The sequence below is a fragment of the Engystomops pustulosus genome, chromosome 3 (genome assembly GCF_040894005.1).
Source record: "Engystomops pustulosus chromosome 3, aEngPut4.maternal, whole genome shotgun sequence".
Lineage (NCBI taxonomy): Eukaryota > Metazoa > Chordata > Amphibia > Anura > Leptodactylidae > Engystomops > Engystomops pustulosus.
In genome coordinates, this window is record NC_092413.1 from 213247796 (window position 1) to 213267432 (window position 19637).

Here is a 19637-nt window from a genome sequence, read left to right on the forward strand (position 1 = left end):
CAAACCACGCACAACCTCACCTCTAGGAGGCAGGATTATAGTAGTTGTATTCTTGTACAAAGGGGGCAGTATTATAGTAGTTATATTCTTGTACATAGGGGGCAGTATTATAGTAGTTATATTCTTGTACATGGGGGGCAGTATTATAGTAGTTATATTCTTGTACATAGGGGGCAGTATTATAGTAGTTATATTCTTGTACATAGGGGGCAGTATTATAGTAGTTATATTCTTGTACATGGGGGGCAGTATTATAGTAGTTATATTCTTGTACAAAGGGGGCAGTATTATAGTAGTTATATTCTTGTACATAGGGGGCAGTATTATAGTAGTTATATTCTTGTACATGGGGGGCAGTATTATAGTAGTTATATTCTTGTACATAGGGGGCAGTATTATAGTAGTTATATTCTTGTACATAGGGGGCAGTATTATAGTAGTTATATTCTTGTACATAGGGGGCAGTATTATAGTAGTTATATTCTTGTACATAGGGGGCAGTATTATAGTAGTTATATTCTTGTACATAGAGGGCAGTATTATAGTAGTTATATTCTTGTACATAGGGGGCAGTATTATAGTAGTTATATTCTTGTACATAGGGGGCAGTATTATAGTAGTTATATTCCTGTACATAGGGGGCAGTATTATAGTAGTTATATTCTTGTACATAGGGGGCAGTATTATAGTAGTTATATTCTTGTACATAGGGGGCAGTATTGTAGTAGTTATATTCTTGTGCATAGGGGGCAGTATTATAGTAGTTATATTCTTGTACATAGGGGGCAGTATTATAGTAATTATATTCCTGTACAGAGGGGGCAGTATTATAGTAGTTATATTCCTGTACATAGGGGGCAGTATTATAGTAGTTATATCCCTGTACATAGGGGGCAGTATTATAGTAGTTATATTCCTGTACATAGGGGGCAGTATTATAGTAGTTATATTCTTGTACATAGGGGGCAGTATTATAGTAGTTTTATTCTTGTACATAAGGGGGCAGTATTATAGTAGTTATATTCTTGTACATAGGGGGCAGTATTAAAGTAGTTATATTCCTGTACAAAGGGGGCAGTAGTATAGTAGTTTTATTCTTGTACATAGGGGGCAGTATTATAGTAGTTATATTCTTGTACATAGAGGGCAGTATTATAGTAGTTATATTCTTGTACATGGGGGGCAGTATTATAGTAGTTATATTCTTGTACATAGGGGGCAGTATTATAGTAGTTATATTCTTGTACATAGGGGGCAGTATTATAGTAGTTATATTCTTGTACATGGGGGGCAGTATTATAGTAGTTATATTCTTGTACATGGGGGGCAGTATTATAGTAGTTATATTCTTGTACATAGGGGGCAGTATTATAGTAGTTATATTCTTGTACAAAGGGGGCAGTATTATAGTAGTTATATTCTTGTACATAGGGGGCAGTATTATAGTAGTTATATTCTTGTACATAGGGGGCAGTATTATAGTAGTTATATTCTTGTACATAGGGGGCAGTATTATAGTAGTTATATTCTTGTACATAGGGGGCAGTATTATAGTAGTTATATTCTTGTACATAGGGGGCAGTATTATAGTAGTTATATTCTTGTACATAGGGGGCAGTATTATAGTAGTTATATTCTTGTACATAGGGGGCAGTATTATAGTAGTTATATTCTTGTACATAGGGGGCAGTATTATAGTAGTTATATTCTTGTACATAGGGGGCAGTATTATAGTAGTTATATTCTTGTACATAGGGGGCAGTATTATAGTAGTTATATTCTTGTACATAGGGGGCAGTATTATAGTAGTTATATTCTTGTACATAGGGGGCAGTATTATAGTAGTTATATTCCTGTACATAGGGGGCAGTATTATAGTAGTTATATTCTTGTGCATAGGGGGCAGTATTATAGTAGTTATATTCTTGTACATAGGGGGCAGTATTGTAGTAGTTATATTCTTGTGCATAGGGGGCAGTATTATAGTAGTTATATTCTTGTACATAGGGGGCAGTATTATAGTAGTTATATTCTTGTACATAGGGGGCAGTATTATAGTAGTTATATTCCTGTACATAGGGGGCAGTATTATAGTAGTTATATTCTTGTGCATAGGGGGCAGTATTATAGTAGTTATATTCTTGTACATAGGGGGCAGTATTGTAGTAGTTATATTCTTGTGCATAGGGGGCAGTATTATAGTAGTTATATTCTTGTACATAGGGGGCAGTATTGTAGTAGTTATATTCTTGTGCATAGGGGGCAGTATTATAGTAGTTATATTCTTGTACATAGGGGGCAGTATTATAGTAATTATATTCCTGTACAGAGGGGGCAGTATTATAGTAGTTATATTCTTGTACATAGGGGGCAGTATTATAGTAGTTATATTCTTGTACATAGGGGGCAGTATTATAGTAGTTATATTCCTGTACATAGGGGGCAGTAGTATAGTAGTTTTATTCTTGTACATAGGGGGCAGTATTATAGTAGTTATATTCTTGTACATAGAGGGCAGTATTATAGTAGTTATATTCTTGTACATGGGGGGCAGTATTATAGTAGTTATATTCTTGTACATAGGGGGCAGTATTATAGTAGTTATATTATTGTAGGTTTTTATTTTTTTGTTTATTACAGGTGCTAATATTTGTATATTTGGCACCAAAACATCCGTAAAAACCTAGATAATAATAAATAAATAGGACAAAGTGACCCTGTACAATCTTCCTCCCAATACCCGGTGCACAGGAGATGAAGCAGGCGGTATAATATAGCCTGACATATCAGGATTCTCTCCGTTTTGCTGGATGTTATTAGTTGTTTTCCTCTGTGATAACAATAGTTGATTGATTTTTTTATAAAATTATCTGAGGTTGCTTGTAGGACATTGCAAGGTTTCTCACAGCGCTGGAGCAAACAATTTAAGGGTCAGTGCTAAGCGCTGGAGGCATATTTGGTTGTGGCTTTTTAGAGACGGGGTCAGGTCCTGTGTAAGGCTTGGGCCTTGTCTGCTTATTCTGAGTGCAGCGGTGGATGTTTGGAGAGTGAGCGCTGATACGTCATGTCTTACTTAGGGCCCTGTTTTCATAATGAGGTTTGTAAATGTATATATGAGCGTGTCCCCCTAATACAGTCTATCAGCTTAGCCAACTTTCTTTTTGGCAGGGAAGAAGGGTTTCCAAAAACTTTATTTTCAGCCTTTTTTTTTTTATTAATAACCATTTTAGATTTGTGACTTTGTTCTAATGGAGCCTAATCTGATAATTCAGATAATAGTTTAATAGAGACTGTACGATATTTCCTTTCATGATAATTTTATTTCAGGGGTAGTAATCATCCACATCCAATAAAAGTAAAATAGTAGATATATTCCTGTACATAGGGGCAGTATTACAGTAGTTATATTCTTGTACATAGGGGGCAGTATTACAGTAGTTATATTCTTGTACATAGGGGGCAGTATTATAGTAGTTATATTCTTGTACATAGGGGTCAGTATTATAGTAGTTATATTCTTGTACATAGGGGACAGTATTATAGTAGTTATATTCCTGTACATAGGGGGCAGTATTATAGTAGTTATATTCTTGTACATAGGGGGCAGTATTATAGTAGTTATATTCATGTACATAGGGGGCAGTATTATAGTAGTTATATTCTTGTACATAGGGGGCAGTATTATAGTAGTTATATTCTTGTACATAGGGGGCAGTATTATAGTAGTTATATTCTTGTACATAGGGGCAGTATTATAGTAGTTATATTCCTGTACATAGGGGGCAGTATTATAGTAGTTATATTCTTGTACATAGGGGGCAGTATTATAGTAGTTATATTCCTGTACACAGGGGGCAGTATTATAGTAGTTATATTCCTGTACATAGGAGCAGTATTATAGTAGTTATATTCCTGTACATAGGGGGCAATATTATAGTAGTTATATTCCTGTACATAGGAGCAGTATTATAGTAGTTATATTCCTGTACATAGGAGCAGTATTATAGTAGTTATATTCCTGTACATAGGGGCAGTATTATAGTAGTTATATCCCTGTACATAGGGGGCAGTATTATAGTAGTTATATTCTTGTACATAGGGGGCAGTATTATAGTAGTTATATTCTTGTACATAGGGGGCAGTATTATAGTAGTTATATTCTTGTACATAGGGGGCAGTATTATAGTAGTTATATTCTTGTACATAGGGGGCAGTATTATAGTAGTTATATTCTTGTACATAGGGGGCAGTATTATAGTAGTTATATTCTTGTACATAGGGGGCAGTATTATAGTAGTTATATTCTTGTACATAGGGGGCAGTATTATAGTAGTTATATTCTTGTACATAGGGGGCAGTATTATAGTAGTTATATTCTTGTACATAGGGGCAGTATTATAGTAGTTATATTCTTGTACATAGGGGCAGTATTATAGTAGTTATATTCTTGTACATAGGGGGCAGTATTATAGTAGTTATATTCCTGTACATAGGGGGCAGTATTATAGTAGTTATATTCCTGTACATAGGGGGCAGTATTATAGTAGTTATATTCTTGTACATAGGGGGCAGTATTATAGTAGTTATATTCTTGTACATAGGAGGCAGTATTATAGTAGTTATATCCTTGTACATAGGGGGCAGTATTATAGTAGTTATATTCTTGTACATAGGGGGCAGTATTATAGTAGTTATATTCTTGTACATAGGGGGCAGTATTATAGTAGTTATATTCTTGTACATAGGGGGCAGTATTATAGTAGTTATATTCTTGTACATAGGGGCAGTATTATAGTAGTTATATTCTTGTACATAGGGGCAGTATTATAGTAGTTATATTCTTGTACATAGGGGGCAGTATTATAGTAGTTATATTCCTGTACATAGGGGGCAGTATTATAGTAGTTATATTCCTGTACATAGGGGGCAGTATTATAGTAGTTATATTCTTGTACATAGGGGGCAGTATTATAGTAGTTATATTCTTGTACATAGGAGGCAGTATTATAGTAGTTATATCCTTGTACATAGGGGGCAGTATTATAGTAGTTATATTCTTGTACATAGGGGGCAGTATTATAGTAGTTATATTCTTGTACATAGGGGGCAGTATTATAGTAGTTATATTCTTGTACATAGGGGCAGTATTATAGTAGTTATATTCTTGTACATAGGGGCAGTATTATAGTAGTTATATTCTTGTACATAGGGGGCAGTATTATAGTAGTTATATTCTTGTACATAGGGGGCAGTATTATAGTAGTTATATTCCTGTACATAGGGGGCAGTATTATAGTAGTTATATTCTTGTACATAGGGGGCAGTATTATAGTAGTTATATTCTTGTACATAGGGGGCAGTATTATAGTAGTTATATTCTTGTACATAGGGGGCCGTATTATAGTAGTTATATTCTTGTACATAGGGGGCAGTATTATAGTAGTTATATTCCTGTACATAGGGGGGGCAGTATTATAGTAGTTATATTCTTGTACATAGGGGGCAGTATTATAGTAGTTATATTCTTGTACATAGGGGGCAGTATTATAGTAGTTATATTCTTGTACATAGGGGGCAGTATTATAGTAGTTATATTCTTGTACATAGGGGGCAGTATTATAGTAGTTATATTCTAGTACATAGGGGGCAGTATTATAGTAGTTATATTCTTGTACATAGGGGCAGTATTATAGTAGTTATATTCTTGTACATAGGGGGCAGTATTATAGTAGTTATATTCTTGTACATAGGGGGCAGTATTATAGTAGTTATATTCTTGTTCATAGGAGGCAGTATTATAGTAGTTATATTCTTGTACATAGGGGGCACTATTATAGTAGTTATATTCTTGAATGAGTAATAATATTTTCTATATGTTCTACATCAATTTTATGGTAGATGTTTTATCCAAAATTTTAACAAAAAAGTTTTCTTTTTCCTAGGAGGTAAACTTCTATTCATCAGATCAGGATTTGTTCACCTCCGGGCTCACTATATACTAATTACAGATGGTGGAGAACTTGAAGTGGGCACGTCCTCTCAACCATTTAAAGGAAAAGTAAACATCACCCTTTACGGGAGCTCATATTCTGCTCCAATATTCCCATATGGGGTAAAGTTTCTTACTGTCCGGGACGCATCTATTTCCATCCACGGTGAGTCTGGATTGTCCTTTTATTTTCATTGATTCTCTTCATAGACTTTTTAATGCTTTCTCTACAACCTCGTTTTTGGTAATAGTTTTGGGGTTACAGATTTCACAGACTGTCACGTTCTGTTCACTGCAATCGCTTTTCAGCTTTGCTGTATAGTCTGGGGCAGAGTCATCACATTAATTTTAAGGTAGAATATCCAACCTTCATGTAATTTACAGGCAGTCCCCGGGTTAACTACAAGATTCATAGGTTTGTTCTTAAGTTGAATTTGTATGTAAGTCGAAACTGTATAATTTATAATTGTAGATCCAGACCAAATTCTTTTTTTTTGCCCCAGTGACAACTGGAGTAGCAAAATTTTTTGCTGTAATGGGACCAAGGATTATCTATAAAGCTTCATTACAGACACCTTACAGCTGATCATTGCAGTCTGGGACTATAGTAACATCCAGAGACTTCACCAGAGGTCACAGGGGGCAGAGGGGTCCGTCTGTAACTAGGGGTCGTCTGTAAGTCGGGTGTCCTTAAGTAGCAGACCACCTGTACTCATGTACTCTTTTCTATTTGTATAACTCCTCTGTTTTCGTAGGTTAAAAGAGTATCTACCAAAAGTTACCGGTAAGTGGGAGTATTGGGCCAAACATGGGGTGCAGTTGAGGGAAAGTGGTGAGGCCACCCAAAATTTTTTAACATGACTCTTTAGCCTTACCATGCTAAAACATAGCAACTATGATAGATTTGTTTAGGTCACATGTCTGACTATCAACTTGCAGATTTCTGGATGCAGCTCTGGATGTGAACGGAGTAAACCATAACTTTCGGTGTCAACTTGTCTGCGCCCTTAGCCTTAAATATTCTGAGCGCAGCTCTGGATGTAACTGGAGATACATTTATACTAAATCAATATGGATGTATTCTGGCGTAGAAGGAGTTAACCTTTCACTTGAGGCGAGCCCCCTGCGCCGGCACAGACGTTCCTAGTTCCAGCTTCTCAGAAATTCCTCTCAATTTGCGAAAATTTGTAGCAGCCCTCCCCGAATCTGAATTCGATTACCACACCTATGCAAACATTAAGCGTTCTCATTATCAGGAGGATTGCGGATCTTTAAACAATAGATTAGACTAAGAGATACCACATTGCGATGGGACCGCGAATGCCGCGCCTCAGGAACAAAGGGCTAATTTGCCATATGAGCCTGCTAAAAAAAAAAAAAATCCAAATCAAAAAAAATTTTTTTTTTGTTCTCGGCACCAGTTGTGGGCTAGATGGCTACAATTAGCGATCATTGGAAACACTTGCGCCGTCCACGGTTTAACACTGAGGTAGCGAACACGTCTGCCGAGCGCCGGGCCCGGATCCACTCCACCCGCGCTCACATCAAAACGCCGCTGGTTCTCGTTTCAGACCATTCAGGATCCACGGCACTAGAACAAATTGGAGAGCATGTCCGTGTTATTCTTTCGAGTCCTATCACAGTTCCCGATCGTAAAACAAACACCCTTTGAAAATTTATCGCCCGGTTTCGCGGAAGAGTGCAAGTTTTTTTTTGTGGGGGGGAAAATTGAAAATATTCCACCACCACTCTTGATTTGGCGTGCCGTGTCAGCTGTCTCCTTTGATATGTTAATGTGAGTTTTAAAAAAAAACGCAAAAATCCCAGAATCCTTTGGGCTCAGGACTCGGGTGGTCGCGGTGCTAGGGGAAAATTCAAATTTTTTAAATTTTTTCTGCCTGGGGCTAAGTGCAGACCTGCTGCCAATCAGAGCGCACCACCCGTAAAGCAGCTGCCAATCAGGTGTCACTTTAAAGCAGCGTTAGTTTTGCGGGAAGGGAATGGGGGAATAGCTGACAGTTTAATCACGGCCCCTGACACCGGAGACACAGGACGGGTTATTGATTTATTTGGGAAAGAAATTTATCACTGTCTCGGTTTCCTCGTGTTTCTGTGCACGATAAGTGACAAGATGCTCGGTCATGTATCAATAGCAATTTCCAACACGCAGGGAAGTGGCCCAGGATGGGTTATTATCCCTTAATATCACAGACTGGGGGGGAAATTGTATTAAAGTCATTTTTAGGTGACATGTGTCCGCCATTGGTTTTCTCACTTGACCTCCTTCTGTTGGTCAATTGTGGGAAAATGCTAAAAAAAAAAAATACTAATATTTCCCTCAATGGGAGAAAAAACGAAATACGCAAAAATTCTAAACATGACCTATTATTGTTTTAATATTATGGGGCTTGTTTACTAAAGGCTCCGCGGCCGCACTTTCGTCGGGTTACCCTAATTTTTCCATTTTGCACCGAATTCCGCCGGGATTTTGGTGCACGCGATCGGATTTTGGCAAAAGCGCGCTGGCTTTTACATGACAGCAAACGTGGGGTGTGGCCGCCGGACAACCCGACGGATTCGGAAAAACAGCGGAATTTTAAAAACGAAATGTGTCACAAGATCAGGCACTTACATGCACCAGGGAGAAGCAGGTGAACTCCGGCGGACCTCGGCGCAGCAGCGACACCTACTGGATATCGGGCGCGCGACCTTAGTGAATCCCGGCAGGACCCGAATCCATGTCGGACAACGCGCCACGGGATCGCGTCAGGACCGGGTAAGTAAATGAGCCCCTATATATTTATTTGTTATATTTAAAGACACATTCCCTTTAAGAGGGGGTTGACACCCTAATGGTCAATGGTTCACACAGGAAAGATTCATAAAAACTCCATATAACAAAATCTCTCTTCACATCCAATCACGGCGCTGTTTTTATTCTGTAAGAGGACAGAAGGAAATGCAAGTTGCGCTGTGATTGGTTGCTATGAGCAAGTTGGTAACCAAGGCCAGATTCACAGATCCAGGTAGGTTTTCAAAGAAAAATCTACTTAGTAATGTAGTTTCATGCAATTAATATTTAAGAAAGTAGATGTGACCTGCAGGAGATTGGCGAAGCTGGGTGGTGAATAATTTGGCCAATTGTTACAGGCTTTTATTCTGTAGTTGCCACCCAGCTTTCCCTTACTCCTAACTGGCATTTATTAGTGCTCAATTCGGTACATTTTGCTTTTTAGGAGACCGGGAAAGCTGGGTGGCAGCTAATATGCCTTCCATTATAGTTTTAAAGTGAAGCGTGACCCAGCTGTTCCTGGGTTCCTTAGTAGTTGGATCTTACAGGAGATTTTGGAGACAGGAAAAGCTTGGTTTACCATTATGTTTAGTTTAATATGTACTTAGTTATGTAGTGATAAGGAATAAGAGGGGATGTAGATGTATAGGAGCCCTATAGACTCATTAGCATAATTATAAAAGTTGATTTTAGAAGGAAGGAGGCCATGGATAATATAAGAAGATATCACAGTCACGGTGCCTGGATCTATGAGTAATGTCCCTGGTTTATCATGATGGATTCTATTGGTAGATTTCGTTATATTGACATCAAATGCTATTGAATCAGAGTTGGTATTAAAATAAAATTAGGCTGATGGGAAAGCTGGGTGGGGGTGAATTTCTATGATTGGGAATATGTTGTGAACATGTTGGCAGATTTGACTTTCAGGAGACAGGAAAGCTGGGTGGCAACTGACTGTACATGGGCATTCTAAGGTGGGGATTAGAGACAAGGGGGCATTATAAGTGGGAGGTCTAGTGGAAAGCAGGGGATTAGGGAAAAGGGGGGACTGTAGTGAGGGGGCTAGCAAAAGGGGGCATTATAAGTGGAGGGGTTAGTGGAAAGACAACATTTTTAAAAGGGTCAATATACAGTGCGGGGGTCAGTAACGGGGCAGAATCATTATGGACACACTAGGGGTGGGGTTAGTGGCAGTAAAGGGGAGGGGCTTGTGAACCAAATTTGAAGGTGCGCTACTGGGCTAATGCGGAGGCGGGCGGGAGCCAAAGGACCCCTGCAAGTTTACAGAATAGCGAAATTCTGGCCCTTTTAGACTTCCAAAAATTTTCCTGAAGCTTTTGATTTTACCTCATGACTGTTTCGATGGCGCGCGCTCACACAGGCAAGAGTGAAACTTTCTATCCTGCCGGCAATTAAGATCAGTCTAGTACATTATTTCTGCACCTCCCGGGATATGTAAATCCCGCTAAACTTTTTCACTTCTCCCCTCCCCCCACCGGTAATTTGCAGCGAGCGCAAGCGAGACCTAAATATCCGAGCGGAACATGTAACAAATGAGAAAATATCGACTCCTCAATTACTCACTCCGTGATCACTTCTTCTTCTAACTTTCTTCTCCAGCTTTTTACACGTTCTCCCTTCCTCGGGGGTCGTTTGTTTTTTCGGCAAATTGTCCAGAATTGGTCATAATCGGGCACATGCTCAACGTTGTGTGACAGACATCTTCCCATTAACAATAATGCGCCGTTCAATTGACAGCGATGAAAATTTACCTAGCAATATGTTGTCGTTCGAGCCAACTGCTCTTAGCATCTAAACGATCCTTTCAGCGCGGCGTCAGATTCCTGCAGGCGAAGATTCCTTCCCTCATTCAATAGCGCCATAGATTAAGTGGCAATAATGGGAAAATGGTGCCAGCTGTATGCGGGGAAAGAGGGAAAAAAAAAGTGCTTGTGTGCGATACGTGACGGAACGCAGGTACGGGGGAGAGCGCGTCTCATTGTTCTCCTGCGGAAACATCTGACGTGAAATGGATGGCGTGGGGTCATTGTTAACGGATACTCTTTGACACATTAGGGCTCATTTACTTACCCGGTCCAGTCGCGATCCCGTGGCGCGTTGTCCAACGAGGATTCGGGTCTACCGGGATTTACTAAGGTTGTGCGCCTGATATTGTGCAGGTGTTGCTGCTGCGCCAAGGTCCACTGGAGTTCACTGGTGCATGTAAGTGCGTAATCTTGCGACACAGAACGGTTTTTAAATACCGCGTTTTTTTCCGAATCCATTGGGTTGTCTGACGGCCACGCCCCCTGATGCGCCAAGATGCCGGCGGAATTCGGCGCAAAACAGAAACATTCGGGAAACCCAACGGAAATGCGGCAGCGGAGCCCTTAATAAATGAGCCCCATTTAGGAGGTCACTATAGGCATGTACGATGTGTATCGTTGGAGTCGTAGACCCTCTGTATGATGCCATATTATGGAGATTCCCCGCCCCAGTAGCAATAATATGATGTGATGATGGATTCATGGGTAGAGGCTGTAGTTATACCCGAGTCCTGGTACCCGAGGGGATACACATTCCTTTACCACATAAGAAGATACCAGGATTAGTAATAGTTTGTTGTAGACGGGGTCCAGCAATATCAACGGAACCTATTCTACGGGGAATCGACGTATTTTTAGTCTGTCGCCCAATACTTTTTAATCAATTACCAAGGAATCGCCATCATCTGGCTGAGAGGTCTCATAGTAATATGAGGGTCAGGTCTAGGGTCTTAAAAAGATCAAAGTGCTTGCTCTAGTGCAGTGGTGGCGAACCTATGGCACGGGTGCCAGAGGCGGCACTCCGAGTCCTTTCTGTGGGTACCCGGGCCAGTGCCCCTGTACACCAGACAGGACTCAAAGAATTTTCCTGCAGTTCCAAGCAACTTGGAAGCAAAGATGTTGCTTTCAGTCATATTTTAAAGTGACTTACTTGGCTACTTGGGAATGTAGGAAGAGGGAGAATGTGTAGACGGGGCCTAATTATATCTGAGGGACTTCCTGCTGGTCCCATGATTCTGTGTACAGAGGGACACTGGAAAGAAGCTACAATGATGCAAATTTTCCCTGCTTCTTTTTACTGTGTTGGTGTCCTTAGGAGGCCAGTATGATTGAACATTGTTGAAGAGCAGGCAACAATAAGTTACTGCTTTAATTTTCGGTTGGCACCTCCTGATAAATGAGGGTTTGGGGTTGCAGTTTGGGCACTCGGTCGCTAAAAGGTTCGCCATCACTGCTCTAGTGCTCTAGTGCTTTTTATAGGGGTCTAGGATTCTAGGGGTCTTGGAGTCTAAGATGAACATAGAATCTTGTCTGAGGTCTAAAATTAATATATAAGTCTTGTCTGGGGTCTTATAATAAAATATGGCCCTAGGGTGGGGTTGAATATTAATTTAGGCTTTGTAGGTGTCTAATAATATAGATAGATTTCTGATCTAGGAACTCCTATTTACAAAGGGGTCTGGGGTCTGAAATTGCTAAAAGGCTCTGATCTGGGGTCTGATCTGGGGTCTGATCTGGGGTCTGACGATACACCTCTGGCTTCTTGTCTTTTAGGTTGGGTTCCAAACTTCATTTCCACACACCTGGCCTATCCTGCTAGAGCCAATGATACCGAGCTGACCCTTATGGACCCTGTGGACTGGCGTATAGGGGACCAGTTTGTCCTATGCAGAGCCAGTTATTATAGTCCTATGAAGCAGGAAGAGGTCCTGACCATTGTGAATATCAGTGGTGCACACATTTCAGTTAGCCCTTCTCTGAGGTGAGTCCAACACATCATTCATGGCGTCTTTGTGCCAAGTGCCAACGAAATTGGACCTTTATAACAATTGGCACTTCTGTAATACCGCCTTGCCGACCCTTTGTGACCTTGGCGTCCCATAGTACACCCTACATCCCATATCTTAGCCTCCTATTACCATATCAAGGTTATATGCCTCAAAAAGTTGTACACTATAGCCACGTAGAACTAATACACGAAATTGTTAACATTCCCTCCCCAAAGAGAACCATACAATCGACATTTGTTTGACCACATGAGTTTTTGTGTTATTGTTTTTTACATCTTTTACAGATATTCCTATGATATTCTAGGGCAGCCCGTCCAGGATAAGAACATCTCTTTTAGACCTGTGGTGGCGCTACTAAGCAGAGATATTACGATACAAGGGAACCTTACAGACGAGTACACCAGGCATTACCAACGATGTCGGGAAGCAGGAGTCTCAGGTAAATGCTCACACCTGGAAAATAGAACAAAAATGGTATAAAAAGAAGACCCAAAAGTTAATTTTCTAGTAGGCCATTAGGCCTTATACAAGAGGATGTAGGGGACCTCTTTCCCATGATAGTAGGACCCTAAATACAGGAGTTTTGGGACTATTTTGGAGAAACAATAGCCCTAAAGAGTCAAGAGCCTTGTTCCTAAAAAGGGAAGTCTACCTTTTCATTTCTGTTTTTAGACATAGCACAGTGCCCCTATGAAAGGAGCGAGAAGATTCTTGGATCTCAGGACCTGGGGATGGTGTTTATCGCGCACGCCTTGAAGGACGAGCCAAGTTTTGTGCAGATCTCTGGAGTCCACTTCCTGCACGCGGGCCAAGCCTACGCACAGAGTGCCCTCCACATTACTGGCAGGAGACCCATGTTTGGTAGGCCCGAGCTGTGATGATTTTCTAAAGGCTTTGTGTTATATTGAAACTCTTTACTCTCAGAATTAGAAAACCATGACCACTTCTCCATGGTCTGAACATGCCACCACTTCCCAAACATCACCGAAACTTAAACATCATAAAAGAAGTTGGTGCAACAGAACTATGTGCTAGGACAATTCTCTATCGAGTATATAATGGGGCATGATGTAAATGTATTTTTCTTTCCTGTCCCTGTTAGGCCTCATGCACGTGACCACTATGGGGGGGTTATGATCTGGCCACAATCATAGCACCCATAGAGACGTATTGCACCTGTAATTGAGTTGGGACGCTCTATGGAGAGGGGAGGGGGGAGGACCACTCACCCCTAGTCCTCCCGGGTTATGGCTAGGGCGAGTACACCTGTATGAAGCCTAAGTCAGTAACAGTATCTGTATTTTGCACCTAAATTTGGATAATTGTTTGTTGCAGCTATGATGAGATTACACTGCTCTGCAGAAGAGCCGCTGTCTGGCTGGAGTGTTTTTTGTGCCTAAACTTCTGCTTAAATGACTAGCAGTTAATAGGTCAGCCTTAGGCGCTATTAAACAAATAGATAGAAAGGATAAATGTTAAAAACATGAACATGAGTGAAAGTGATGTACTTTCAGGTGTAATTTAGGCACAATAACAGTCCAATAGAAGAAACAGTCTCAAAAACAACTAAAAGTAATACACCGGGGCCTAGCCTTTTTTCAGGCCCTGAGGCCCAGAATACCGGAGTGGCTGGTGATTGCGGCATAGGGCCCGCTGATGTCACGGTGCTTGGTATGGGGACCGGAGGGCTGACCTAAAATCTGGTAGGTCTCCAGCAGGTGGTGTGTGCTGATGAAACAGGTTTCTCCCTGGGACCACCTCTGAGGTGCATGTAGGAATCCCTGGGTGATGAAGGATGGGGAGCCCGTGATGGTGGAGCAGCCTGATCCAGGAATTACACGGAGGTATGTTGTGCAAATCAACTCACAGCTCTTTATTTGAACATCAATGGCAGGCAACGGCCAAACATCAGCAGTGGATTCAGCAGACTGGAAATCTGCTGGGAGATAGCTGATGTGCAGGAAGGGTTGCTCAAAGCCTGGTAGTAGCTTCAGGCTGGGCTGGTTAACATAAAACCAAGTCCTGACAGTGGACCTCTGCTCTTGGGCTTTGTCTCCTGACTTTCTACAGGTGTCAGGCAGCAGGCCTGAGACACCTATGCTTCCTGGTCGTGTTCTCCCGCCCACAAGGGGTTTTAAACTCCACCAGTGAGGTGGCAGCACTCTCCAACCAGCTTCAAGCTTACTTTACAATAAGAACACAGCATGTGATTGGATAAGGACAATCCACAGGTTAACTCTTGGCTTACTAGGCAGTGGTTTACAGCTGCATTTACAAAGTTTACCAGGGCAGTAGCTTCTGAGTGAGTTGCGCAGGCTCACCAGACAGTTCCTGACAAGGAGACAGCGCTATTCACAACAAACACCTAGCCTATCCATTGGCAGGGGTGTTGCACATTGCCAACTCGATACGTGCACATCTATCTATGCTTCTATGGAAGTAATGATTTATACTGGTATATAGTATATAGTCAGTGAGATCTTACACATAGTTATTCTTCTACCCGCAGGTTCCTATATCCGGGGCTGTGTCCTGCAGGACTCCTGCGCTCGTGGGATTCGCCTTTCTGGGATTTCACATTTCTCTGTGGAGGAAAACATATTCTACAATATTAAAGGTCACGGAGTGATTGTAGGTGAGAGAGGGAGAGCGGGAAACAGTGCTACCCCTAATATTACATTATAACAATCCTTCCAACTAATATCTATTTATTCACAATAAATTCCGGTGGTCAGGTCTGACCTGTTTATAGTCTGCGCCTGAACAGGCCGTGCGCATCTGTCTCTCTAACATCTGCTTTAAATCTATCTCATATCTATCTCCTATCCATCTATCTATCTATCTATCTCATATCTATCTATCTCATATCTGTCTATCTATCTATCTATCTCCTATCTATCTCATATCTATCTCATATCTATCTATCTATCTCATATCTATCTCCTATCCATCTATCTATCTATCTATCTCATATCTATCTATCTCATATGTGTCTATCTATCTATCTATCTATCTATCTCCTATCTATCTCATATCTATCTCCTATCCATCTATCTATCTATCTATCTCATATCTATCTATCTATCAATCTATCTCATATCTATCTATCTCCTATCTATCTATCTATCTATCTATCTATCTATCTATCTATCTCCTATCTATCTCATATCTATCTATCTATCTATCCATCTATCTATCTCCTATCTATCTCCTATCTATCTCATATCTATCTCCTATCTATCTATCTCATATCTATCTATCTCATATCTATCTGTCTATCTATCTATCTCATATCTATCTATCTCCTATCTATCTATCTATCTATCTATCTATCTATCTATCTATCTATCTATCTCCTATCTATCTCATATCTATCTATCTATCTATCCATCTATCTATCTCCTATCTATCTCCTATCTATCTCATATCTATCTCCTATCTATCTATCTATCTATCTATCTATCTCATATCTATCTATCTCATATCTATCTATCTATCTCATATCTATCTCATATCTATCTCCTATCTATCTATCTATCTCATATCTATCTATCTCATATCTGTCTGTCTATCTATCTATCTATCTCCTATCTATCTATCTATCTATCTATCTCCTATCTATCTCATATCTATCTATCTATCTATCTATCTATCTATCTATCTATCTATCTATCCATCTATCTATCTCCTGTCTATCTATCCCCTATCTATCTCCTATCTATCTATCTATCTATCTCATATCTATCTATCTATCTATCTATCTATCTATCTATCTATCTATCTATCTCATATCTATCTATCTATCTATCTATCTATCTATCTATCTATCTATCTATCTTCTTTACCCTGATACTGACTGTGTTTGTTCCCACAGGAGAACATTTAGAAAATAATATCCAAATTAAAAGGAATCTCCTGATAAGGATTTTGGGAAGTGATGGTCTCTCGAATATTGAGGCTCTGGCCCCATCAGCCATTTATATCCGGTCTCCCTCCAATTCCATAGAGGTGAGACTCCATCAGTCCTGTCATCCTGTCACACATAGTCATGATTGCGATGTAGGATTTTGATACCTAAGATCTGCCCTTTTCTCTCTTAATCTGAAGTCATGTGCTATGTATTGTTCCCTATAATAAGCTGGAGTGTAATAAGCCTGGTTTCTTCACAAATAAAGATTTAGTTGTTTGAAACGTATAAAAACATCAATAGCGTCCTAGAAAGAAATGTGAAATGGCCGATGCTGAGATATCAAGTTACAGGCCGAAAGCCTAAGGCTGCACTACTGATAGGGACCGTTTATGAACTGAGGTAAAAAAATATACAAGCGGTCCCCTACTTAAGAACACCCGACTTACAGACGACCCCTAGTAACAAACGGACCTCTGGATATTGGTAATTTACTCTACTTTAGCCCTAGGCTACAATAATCAGCTATAACAGTTATCACAGGCGTCTGTAATGAAGCTTTATTCCTGGTTCTTATGACAACCCAACATTTTTAAAATCCAATTGTCACAGAGACCAAAAAAAATTTGTCTGGAGCTACAATTATAAAATATACAGTTCTGACTTACATACAAATTCAAATTAAGAACAGACCTACAGAGCCTATCCTGTACGTAACCCGGGGACTGCCTGTAGTGGTATATTCACAGTAGTCGTAGTGACCTAATTGCAATCAAGTGGCGGGGACTATCAGATTCTCTCATTAGTGTAGTCTCAGGCTTTGGGCCTGTAGCTTCAAGTGATCATATCTCGGCCTAGATATTTAGAAAAGATCATTTTCCAAATCTATAAAGGTTGTTTGTTTTAGTTTTTGGACTGTAAAGGGTTTGGGGCCTGTAAAAAAAAAAAAATCCATTGATCATATTTCTAGTCTAGAGATTAGATAGAAGGGCGGCCTTTGGTTTTGGGCCTGTAAATCCAATTGATTATATCTCAGCCATGAAAACCGTTTTTACAATGGTTGGCAACGCAGAACTGTGTTTTCTAAATCTCTCTGTATTGTGGTTGAATCCTTCAGTAGAGCAGCCTCAGGTATTGGGCCTGTAATTTCAAATGATCATATCTCAGCCTAGAAATGAAAAAAATGGTTTTCGCAATAGTAACCTACACAAAAACAGCTTTTTAAAATCTATTGTGGTAGAATCTTTAAGCAGTGCAGACTCACCGGGGCCTAACAGTTTCTTGGGGCCTAGAGGCAGCCGGGGCCCAGAATACCGAAGTGGCTGGCGATTGCGGCCTAGGCACGCTAGTGTCACGGTGTTTAGTATTGGGACCGGAGGGCTGTCCTACAGCCTGGCAGGTCTCCAGCAGGTGGTGTGTGCAAGAAATATGGAGGGAGAGGCTGATGTACTGGTTTCTCCCTGGGGCAACCACTGAGATTTCCGTAGGATGAGTCCCTGGGCGATGGATGGGGAAGCCCGTGGTGGTAGACAGCCATATCCAGGGATCAGACACAGCCAACGGATGCAAATCATCATATAGTTCTTTATTCAACAGCAGGCAACGGCCACACAATTAACAGCAGATTTCAGCAGCAAATCTGGCAAGCTGGAAGAGTCATGGAGAGCTGGTCCACAGGAAGGTTACACGCAGCCTTGTAGTAGCTTTAGGCTGGGCTGAGTCCAGGTGGTGGATCTTGGTTCTGGGCTAAAGTCTCCTGACTTGCACTGGGTGCCAGGCAATGGCCTGAGGCACCTGTGGTTCCTGATATGAGGACACTAGCTAAGGCAGTCAGACCATGAGGTCTGGTTCTCTCCTCACTGCTAAGAGTGATCATGTGCTCCCGCCCACCAGGGGTTTATATACTCCCTTGGTCAGGTGGTAGCACTCTCCAATCAGCTTCCAGCTTCCTATACAAGAACATCATTGGACAACAGTTGATGCATTGTTAACTCTTGCCTTACCAGGCAGTGGCTACAGGTGCGATTACTAAGTCCCCCAGTACTTAGAGACCTCCTAGAGAGGTGATCAGTCTCCCTAACAGCTCATGACAAGGGGAGGGCGACATTCGCAACTACCACCTTGACTATGCGTTGGTCGGGGTGTTGCACCTGTAACTTCAATTGATCATATGTCAGTCAGATTTCATCATCGTAACCTACACAGAATAGAGTTTTATCATGGTTAAATCTCTCAGTAGTGCAGTCTCAGGATTTTGGGCATGTAATTCCAATTAATAATATCACGCCCAAGAAAACCATTTTCCCAATGTTACGAAACGCAATGGGGGGGAGATTTTATCAAGCTGCCTAAGAGTAAGACTGTGCTTAGTTCCCCATGGTAACCAATCACTGTTCCCTTTAAAAATATTCATGAGCACTTGTAAAATGAAAACTGAGCTGTGATTGGTTGACATGGGCAACTAAGCACAGTCTTACTCTTAGGCAGGTGGATAAAATCTCCCCCAGTGTTTTGTGAATCTCCCTCTCAGATTTTGGGTCTTTCACTTACCTGCATTACACAAATACATAGTACTAGTATAACGCAGGTGACATCACAAGGAGATATATATATGTAGACACGTTCCAGTTACGCCGTGAGTCGGTTCAGGTGAGACTTGATGGCGTTGTCGCGCTTTTCCCGGGGGCGTTGAAAGATTAGTAATTTTCACCTGAAATGTGAGCGGCATAAAGCTCTATAATTCATAGAAATCAGGAAAGTAAATTGATTTCTCCACGAATTCTCTGCTTGCCTAAACCTCCATCACCACGAGGGTGTCCGCCTATGTGAATGAGCGCACGTAATGACGGCGACTTGCACAAAGTGCGCTCCTCCAGTGGAAGTGGCAATTTGCAAAAATGGCATAAGGTAATTTTGGGGAGTGCGTTCCTCTGCCTAAAGCGGGAGCGTTGATGTGGAAACAGACCGTGTAAATGACAAAGTTTGGTGAACTCATCGTCATTCCGAGCGGCCGTTATCTGCTCACCGAGGGCTATGCGGGGAATCGGCTCGGGAAAAAAAAAAAACGTGCACGGTTTAACCCCCTGGGTGCCGGCACTCGCGCAAAGGACAT

At 40.9% G+C, this 19637-nt stretch overlaps 1 protein-coding gene and 1 long non-coding RNA gene across 2 annotated transcripts in view; one reads left to right on the forward strand and one right to left on the reverse strand.

Annotated features, from left to right (window-relative positions):
• The window catches only part of PKHD1 (PKHD1 ciliary IPT domain containing fibrocystin/polyductin), a 358183-nt gene that overhangs the window by 144065 nt on the left and 194481 nt on the right, over window positions 1-19637 (forward strand). The window contains exons 37-42 of the mRNA XM_072143767.1: window positions 5943-6155; window positions 12383-12590; window positions 12903-13057; window positions 13291-13479; window positions 15128-15253; window positions 16493-16626. Of these exons, the coding sequence (XP_071999868.1) occupies window positions 5943-6155; window positions 12383-12590; window positions 12903-13057; window positions 13291-13479; window positions 15128-15253; window positions 16493-16626 (1025 nt within the window). The remainder of the gene's footprint in view (window positions 1-5942; window positions 6156-12382; window positions 12591-12902; window positions 13058-13290; window positions 13480-15127; window positions 15254-16492; window positions 16627-19637) is intronic.
• Window positions 12868-16773, reverse strand: LOC140122665 (uncharacterized). Its single transcript, XR_011854355.1, has 3 exons — window positions 16693-16773; window positions 15104-15202; window positions 12868-13071 (listed from the first exon to the last, which is right to left on the reverse strand). It is a non-coding gene; the product is annotated as an uncharacterized lncRNA (long non-coding RNA).